The sequence below is a fragment of the Pisolithus orientalis genome (genome assembly GCF_024613125.1).
Source record: "Pisolithus orientalis strain OTSU chromosome Unknown F5J12scaffold_12, whole genome shotgun sequence".
Classification (NCBI taxonomy): domain Eukaryota; kingdom Fungi; phylum Basidiomycota; class Agaricomycetes; order Boletales; family Pisolithaceae; genus Pisolithus; species Pisolithus orientalis.
Window position 1 is genome coordinate 183,918 of NW_026260793.1, and position 9,003 is coordinate 192,920.

The 9,003-nt window shown below is 47.4% G+C and overlaps 1 protein-coding gene across 1 annotated transcript; it reads left to right on the forward strand.

The window, feature by feature from the left end:
- Nucleotides 1–366: 366 nt before the first annotated feature.
- Nucleotides 367–1,378, forward strand: F5J12DRAFT_720242 (Alpha/Beta hydrolase protein; the record flags this gene model as incomplete). Its single annotated transcript, XM_051741227.1, has 3 exons — nucleotides 367–448; nucleotides 502–587; nucleotides 638–1,378. The coding sequence occupies 3 exons, from the start codon at nucleotides 367–369 to the stop codon at nucleotides 1,376–1,378; spliced, it is 909 nt and encodes a 302-aa protein (XP_051600422.1).
- Between the last annotated feature and the right edge of the window lie 7,625 nt (nucleotides 1,379–9,003).

A 9,003-nucleotide genomic window follows, 5' to 3' on the forward strand; every position in this document is an offset into this window, starting at 1 on the left:
GAATCTGCTGCTGGACAGCACAGGATATGGGTGAATCCAGACCTACAGTTTTTATCCTCACTATTCACAACTTTTCCATCATTCTTTCTTCTCAAAATCTTCATGGTACCAGTCCCAAGGGTAATCTTGTTGCCACAAAAAATTAGACTAAAAATCATTGAGTTGTTGTTGTGCTATTCATGAGTTTTATGAGCACCAGGTGAAGTATAGTGCAATATTTGTGTTGTTTACTGCCATGTCATGTGACCCTCACCCAATCAGAACGTGTTATCTACCGCCACTGCCATGGTGTGGTCTGTGGCTCCACCATTTCGGGGGGCGGTCGAGCTGCCAGGACAGGTGTGGGTGCACTGAGCTCGTCAACATATGAATCCATCGCCTGCGACGACCTGCACTAGCCCATCCAAGACGACAAGGCCACCGCGTACAAAAGAGATAATTGACCCTAGTGCGTGATAACTTCGACCTACGACAATAGAGTTCCTCAATCCTTGTGCTCAGCTTACCCTCTACTGGAGGCCAACCGCTCAGCTATCGAATCTGTCAGACGCGAAACTTTTACGTACGGGTCCTCGGACATCCACAAGGTGTGTTTAGTGTTCCGTTGTTGTTGGGAGAGTACGCTGACAGATATTAGCTCGATGCTTACTACCCCCCGCTGCCAGAATCCGACAAAGGGCTTCCACCGATCCTTATCTTCTTTTATGGTGGCGGACTGGTTCGTGGAGCACGCTCCTCCCCACCCTCCAACCTTGTACATAACAACCTTGGCGCTTTCTTTGCATCCAGAGGCATTCTCGTCGTGATTCCCGACTACCGTCTCGTTCCTGGGATCATATTCCCTCAGGGCTCAGAAGATGTGCGTGACGCAATTGGATGGACGATTGAGAATGTTGCCGAGGGTGACTCAAACCGTGTGTTTCTTCTCGGTCATTCTGCGGGTGGCTTGCACTTGGCCTCTTATCTTCTCCTGCCCTCTCTGTTCCTATCTTCTTCCGCACTCGGTTGCGTATGTGGTGTCATATTGATGGGTGTTCCTTGCGAAATCTCGCCGTCTCGCCCTCGGTTCTACGCTGTCGCACAATCGTATTACGGAAATGCTAAAAAGGTTGTGGCCAATCATCCGCTGAGCTTGCTTCGTCAGGCAAATGACTCGCACATTCTTTCTCTCCCTCCGATCCGGAATATTATGGCAGAAAGCGAACCGCGTGCGATATCGGCTTCGATGCGGACATTTGCTCGGGAATTCAAGAAAAGAGGAGGCATTATCGAGGAATTCGTTCTTGAAGGTCATGACCATCTGAGTCCCGTCTTGGCTCTGAGTTCGGGTAGTGGTGAAGATTGGGGTCACGATATTCTGAGATGGATCATCGGGTAAGCTGCTTGCGCTGTCCTCTCACCGGTGTTCTCAACTGCTGTGCTATAGTGGTCCAGATGATGAAGCAGTAGTTACTACGGATCGCAGCCCCCATGCACTCCCTACAACAGCTGAAGGTATCGGTGACCCTGACATCGTGTTAGATCTGCCGGCTCCAAGCGATGAAGCTGCGGCTAGCAGCGGTTGAGCCTTTCTCACACGGTTGTACACGTTATGAAAAGCGAGGACACTGAGTCAACGAACTGTATTTCCATTGCATCCGGGTGTGTAGTCGAGTATTACCAATTGTCCAGCGAGTTTATATTCTTTAACCTCCGGGTTGGAGCCCAGTCCGTTGCCGTTGCTCTTTGCCCATCGATTCCATCTTGAGCATCCCCTTTGGGGCCTCAGGTGGCTACTATCGTCTTTTTTTTTCAAATACGGACGTCACCGTAGTCTCGTATTTGCTGGCGCCACGTGTCCTTTCACGGCAACATGCATCAGTATTGGGAGCCAACATATCAGGCAATGGTGGGGCCTAGGCATACCACAAATAACCCTCTTGAAACCCTGTAATGGACTCGCCAACTGTTTACTGCCCATACGCGCCAGCGTTGCGCATGCTCCTACCATTTAGGGCGAGTTGGCCGAGACTGTGTGCGACAGAGGCAGTGGTCTGATCCAAAAGCATGCAACCAATCCCAAACAGAATCCCCCGTCAGTTTGCTGCACAGATAAAGATCAAGGTGCATCCTTGGATATGCTTGGGCGAGCATCTCGTTTCTCCCTTAAAGCCCCCCATTCGTTTGTCCTACAGATACGCCAATTCATAGCCGTTCGTATTTTCCTAGATACCACGAGATCGCTGCTCACATCCCTCAGAATTGCAATGAGCGCTATCTTGCGGTTCGGTATTGCACTCTATTCTCCTATTCGTGAAGGCGAAGGCCGTCACTGGGCGCTGGTAGTCAGCCAGCCAGGACAAAACACGCTCGTTGGCAAAGTGAACATCTACCAGATCGTGCATGTGCCCAATAGTAGCGACTATCAGCTCTTCCACAAAATCGTCGACGACTACAGTGGTGCCGAACTACAGAAAAGTACCCGGTATTATGGAGTTGTTGATCTCGGATCCTTGAGGCTTGTAACGGATTTTGTGTTCGCCTTGCTCGAGTACGAGCCTGCGGAGCAAGGGGCATATCTCCTGCCACAAGGCAAGGTCTGGTCGTGTGCGTGGTGGGTCATACGAGCGCTGCGCAAGCTTGTAACGAACCACGTCGCTATCAAAAATCTTCCTGCGAGCGACTTGGAGTTATATGACAAAGTTGTTGGACCCCTTGCAACGAAGATGGCCACTGCCGGGCGTATTCGTGCAGTTCCCATGGAATAGTATGTCATATTTACTTCCGTATGTATGGATTTCTCTGTCTGCCATGTGTGCTCTATTTTAATCACAAAATATGTTTTTCGTATAGACAGAGGAATCAAGTACCGGATCCTAGACACATCTGGAGATTGTGGTTGTTTCTGCAGTGATCACCTGAGGATGGGTTCCTTATCCTCACATAGGGCGACCATTTCATACGCTTCAGTTTTCGTGACCTGTTTAAGGTAGTTAGGAAAAGACTTGATGATGACCCCTCTGAAGATGACACGAGTTGAGAGGTAGTTTTCAAGGAAGTTCATGACTGATTTCTCTGAAGTTGTTCCACAGAACTGATAAGATGATTGGGGTTCTAGATAAGGATTTGTCTATGGAAGGTAACTACAACTGTCTTTCTCAGCTGTCTGGTAATGTAGACTTAGTATGAATGTGGCATCATTTCAGGGTCAGACTAAGACTGGTATTGTGGGCCAATAGTCTGGACATGAAATATCTTAGGAATGAGGTGTGCAGCTGATGAAGATTCCATTTAGATAGGGAGCTACCCCTGCTGCAGGCAGCAAAGTGAGTGGAGGCAAGAGGTGCTGCTCACTTCACTTATTTATACACTAGCTACATCAGAAATGCAGCTCTCCCCTGTAGAGAACTGATCAGACATGCTCAGTGCTGTAGACACAATGGCTGAGGTGCAAAGCAACACAATCATGCACAGCCACATGACCATTGATGCCAACATGCCCCCTCAGTGGGACATGTGTAGATGAAGAGGAAAAACAGCAAAGAAAAACACAAACAGACATAAGCTTTCTAAGTAAAAGTGAGACTTGTATGTATGACTTCTGGGACCTATGCCTATGAGTTCCTTCCCATGCAAAGAAAATGAGAGAAGAAAAGAGAAAGAAAGAAGACCACCAGAATGAACAGAGTGACCATTGAAAAACCTGATGCAGCACCCCCTCAATGGGGCATGAGTGAATGGCCAGCAATGTGGTGAGAGAAGGAAGGACACAGCAAAGCCTTGGAGAGGACATCAGCAGTATTGTGGGAGGTTGCAAGCCATTCAAGGAGGAAAGTCCTGGCTTCAACACAGGTGCAGCAAAAATGATAGTGTTGTGGAGAGCAGGTATCTGCTACCTAGTATGGGGGTGTGGGCTCCAGCCTAGGGATAGGTGATCTGAGGGGGTCAGTTTGACCCAAGGGGAGTTGATCTAGCTGTAGGAAGGCAGCAGGGAATGTACTCAATGGAGTTGAGTGAGTTGGTCAACCTGTAAATGAAAAGAATGACAGATTATTAAGTGAGTGTCATGCTAGGGTAGAAATTGTCACAATTAGGCCTGCTACTCAGCACTAGGCAGGGGATAGGGAAGGGGTTGTATTGACATCATTATTTTTGCTCTCTTTCTCTGTCTCCAATTTGGGGGCTTCAAAATCATTATTTTTCCTGTCAATGATGACAGATATATGAGTAGCTACATGTGAAGTATGCAACTATGAAATAAGTGACATTGAAAGTTAAAGGAGCAACAAGAAATGATGGGAATTAATTGAGATTGACATAATGATGGCCATGAGGCCAGTCTAGCATTGGCAATCAAAGGAAAGATTAGTGTAAAGTGAGCAAAAGTGATCCAAAGGGAAGCAAACAAGTAGAGAGTAAGATTGACAGAAAGGCACTTACATAACTGGTAGAGCAGACCTGAAAAGCACAAGGGAGTGGGTACAGGTGACCAGGGACCTGTCACAGGTGTTGGTCCTTCATCACAATGGCCAAGGGGAGTGTTGAGAGGTGATGCAATGATGGAGGAAGTGAGTCAAACAGCATAGGACAGACTAAACTGGAATGCCATACACAGGCACTTAAGAATTTTTATTGGCACTTAACTTGCTTCCTTCCTTTTTCTTTGGCATTGACAACTCATTCTTGTGTGAGGGATGATGACATTTCTGGCTGTCCTTCACATGAGGGCTATGGTCTTCATCTCCATTCATCAGCTGCATCCATGTCCACCTCACCAAACACCTTTGGTGTGTGACACCAGCTGTGGGCATGCCTTTTTAATCAAATGGAAGGGTTACCCTTCTTCCAAGAACTCATGGCAGAAGGAGGCAGACCTGGAACATGCAGATGATATGCTCTTTGCATATAAAAAATGCTTCCCCAAAGACTTCCCTCCCCAGAAACAACCCACTCAATGTTCCTCTTGCACCATCAGAACTATTGCTATCAGCATGCCCCCTCATTGCTACACTTACCCCTGTGAACCCTCTTGTCACCATACCCCCTTTGCCCATCACCAGCAGCAACCCACTAGTGACCAGAGATCAGATCTTACCAACTCTTCATTGCTGACCCTGCCATCATCAGTACTGTCTACCATGAGGTTGATGAGAACTCTCCTCTTGACATCATTTATCATGCCACTATCCAGGCCCTCTGGCTTGAGGAACTGTCCTGCTACATGAACTGACAGAATCCTCTTCTATCTCCCACAAGAACCATCTTGAATGAAATTGCATATGAGCAGGTTCCCCTGCTCCTAAGACTTTTTGACATCCTTGGAGGTGCTGACCTCATTTACAATGTTCATCAATACCCCACATTGATCACTCCCCTTCCCCATGGGTCTCAAAGACCCTCAACTGCTATGTCTCCCCTGGTTTCTTCCATGTCATCCTCCCCTCCAGCATCATTGCCATCATCCTCCTGCTTGTCTGGCTCCCTTTGAAGAGCAGACAGACCTTGTGCCTGTTGTCTATCAGGCTCTAACCCCCAACCTTGCAAGTCTCATGGCTTGTCATTGCCATCTGTAGTTTACCCTGAGGTTGCCTTCAGCATGTCTGAAGCAGAACTTGCTTATACCATGAATCAGGTTGAGACCCTCACCCAGCTGCCACTGTCTCCTGTGCTGAATGCACTTACTGAGGCAAATTGTCCTCTCACCCCATCCAACCCATGCTATCATCAAGTGTGCTATGTCTGCTGCTGCCTGGGACATGTTAGGGTCAATTGTGGCCTTTATGAATGTCCTCTCTGTCATACCACTCACCCCAGGCACACACAGGCTCAATGCCTGTCTATACATCCTCATTGGCCTTTACAGGACAGAATCTCTACCCCTGCACTGGTAGATGATTGTACCCTCATTGGGAGCAAGGATAATGACTTGTATGATAATGACTTTGACTTCAACAATTCTGCCATTAGCAATATGACCAGAGAACCTTATGGAGAGTAGTTGAAGTTGGGGACTTCAATGCCTAGGAAGGGGGTAATGTTACATTTCACCCCTGTGCTCTCTTGTTTCACTGTACATTTACCTCATGTTTCATTCTGATGAACTTCTTTTCCTTTTTGAGCCATATTCTCTCTGATCTGATGGCTCTCTATTTCCACCACTATCATTGTTACCTCTTTACATGCTTAAGATGTGTGTTGTCATTGCTCAACCAATGGCATAGTTACCTTGTTACATGCAGATGCCTCATGGTCCATTTCCTTGTAGTATTTAGACTGCTGGCAGCTCAAGTCCTGGGACTCCAGACTTGAGCTGCTCAATCATACAGTGTTCTCAGAACTTTGCCCTCAGTGTCCCTTACCTGGACCACTCTTACTGGCATTGCCTAAATCCTCTGTCATTTACAGAGGTTACTGCAGCTGAGCTCCCCTTGTGCCTTGACTTCAGTGTGAGTCAAAGTGTAGAAAGGTGGTGGAAACCAACCAAAACCAACACAAAAGACAAGTAATGTGTGAGTGGTGGTGTACCTCTGCAGAACCTGGAGGGCAGAAGAAATCCAATGTGGGGTGGGGACTTCAAGTGGAGTGCTCCTGGTGCAAGTCAATGACAAGTTACACAGGAGTGGATGGATGACTAAGCAAGGGTTGCTGACTAATTGTGGATAAAGCTTCAGATAAAGGATGGAGGTAGTGTTAAGTTCATGACTAGGTCAGGGGTCAAAGGCCTGAAGGCCAAGCACCAGGTGCAACAATCCTTGGTCTTAGCTCATGCACTAGACCCTTGCACAAGCCAGGGTTGAAGTTAGAGAAAGCCAAGGAGGGTCAGGAGCAAAAGCTGAGAGTCAACTCAGGGCTTAAGCTGGGAGCTTGGGGTGAACTAAGTTGATATTCAGACTGAGGAACTAGGTACAACATATGTAGAGTTATATATACTGAAGACCAGCAACCTGAAGGCCAGGGTTACCAGTGAGGAACTAAATAGCTGTGCAAGGAACTAACTAAAGGTTAACATAGGAGGCAGGGATCAGAGAGCTGAAGACAGACACTGCCTTGGCATAAGCAAGGGCAGTGCAAAGACTAACTAGAAAAGTATAGTAAGAAAACAGACCTTGTCTTGGTGTTCGGCATTGACTCAGTGTTCAGAACCTAAGACCAAACCATGGGTTTCTCAGTATATGACAGTATCCCCCCCTTAGGGTTGAGCCCTTGAGACCTGCCCTAAGGTACACAAGGTCAGCAGTTGCTGTGCCAACAGAACATGTGTTCCCCAGGGTTAAAAAGGTGCATCTTTGCAAAGACTTGTTTTCTCCCAACCCCATCATCATGTCTTCTACTCATCAAGCTTCCCCATGCATACCCAACAACCCAACTGGCTTTCAGAAGGCCACCATGCCCAAACTCCAGATCACCAGTGACAACAAGGAGGCCAACATCCAGGCTAAGATGGCCAAGTGCAAGTGATGCAAGGCATTGAGGGAAGAGGCCACTCGGTCAGAGGTGGAAAGGCTCGAGAGAGAGTGACTGGAGGCTGAGCACCAAGAGCAAGAGAGGTTGGAGGCTGAGAGACATGAGCAGGAACAGGCTGGAGGCCAAAAGGTGGGAGCAGGAGCAGCTGGAGGCCAAAAGGCAGGAGTGGGAGCAACTGGAGGCCAAGTGCCAGGAGTGGTAGACCCACACCCAACAGAAGGCAGGAGAACCAAAGGGCAAGGTGTGGTGTGAGTCAAAGTGTGGTTCAGTGGTGAAAACCAACCAAAACCAACACAAAAGACAATGAAAGTGAGTGGTGGTGTGCCTATGTGGTACCTAGATGGTGGAATTTGTTCTTTGGGAGGATTTTTGCAAGCTACAACACTCAAAGATGAGTGCTGAGGGTTGGGGGTGCTCCTGATGAAGAGGGAGCAAGAATGCGATAGATTGTGATGGGGTAGACCACTTGTCAGCCTACAGAAGGATGGATGATGACTTAATTCAATGTCCTAGGCTGCACTGAGCTCAGGAAGGGCTTGGATGCAAAGTATATTGATGATAGATGAGGATAAGCAAAGTAGATGATAGTTAGACCCTTAATAAAGTCTCAACTATCAAGGCTGATGAATGAATTACTGAGTGATGATGAAAAATGTGAGCAAGAGGGGCTCTCTGACATCTTCTTCTTGTTCAGCTATCTAAGTACAGTGATTTATATACAGTACAGGGGTGTTGCCTATGGAAAACAAGGTGCAAACACTTGGTAAGTGATTGGTAACTGTCTTGGAAAGCATTGGTAAGCATTGGTAAGGATAAGTAAGCCAAAATGCAAAGAATCAGTAAGAAAAGTCAAAAGATTGGTAAGTATTGGCAACAGGTGAGTCAAAGACAGTCAGAATGTCAAAGTATGAGTCAAGTAATGTCAGGAACTGGGAAAGCGCACTGGAATCACATTAGGGGGAGGCTGTGCATGTCACATCTTGAAGAGATCGCCTCTAGGCCAAAGTGGGATGACAGAGAGGTGGCACTGATCTGATGCTGATATAGTACATCCAAAAGTGGACAGGGTGAGTCAGATGTCAACAGGGGTCAAGCTTTGGGGGTCTGTGGGGTGACAGGAGCATAGGGGATCTCAACTTTCCCCCCCAAACCATCCTCTCAGTGAAGCAAATAAAAACTTCATGAATGAGGCTCTGTTGGAAGAGAGGATGAAGGGGGAGCATCTTCTGCTGTATCTTGCAACAAGGAGGCAAGATGTGCATCATACTTGTCATGGATGCAATCAGGGAGAGTGGAGAACAGTAGATTATACTGTAGCTGTCGCAGTTTTGGAAGAATGATGGACAAGACTGGTATGAAGACATTGCAGGGAGCAGGGAGGAAGGATCCATATGCTTCTTGGACTGGAGAGACTGAAATGACCACATAAGACCTTTCCAAGTGAATGACAGACCTGAGGTGACCAAAGAACATCCTCCTAGAGGTCATACTGACAAAAAGAACACACTGTCCAAGCTGGATGGGCTGAGAGGGGGCAGATGAGGATGGGATGTACCAGGA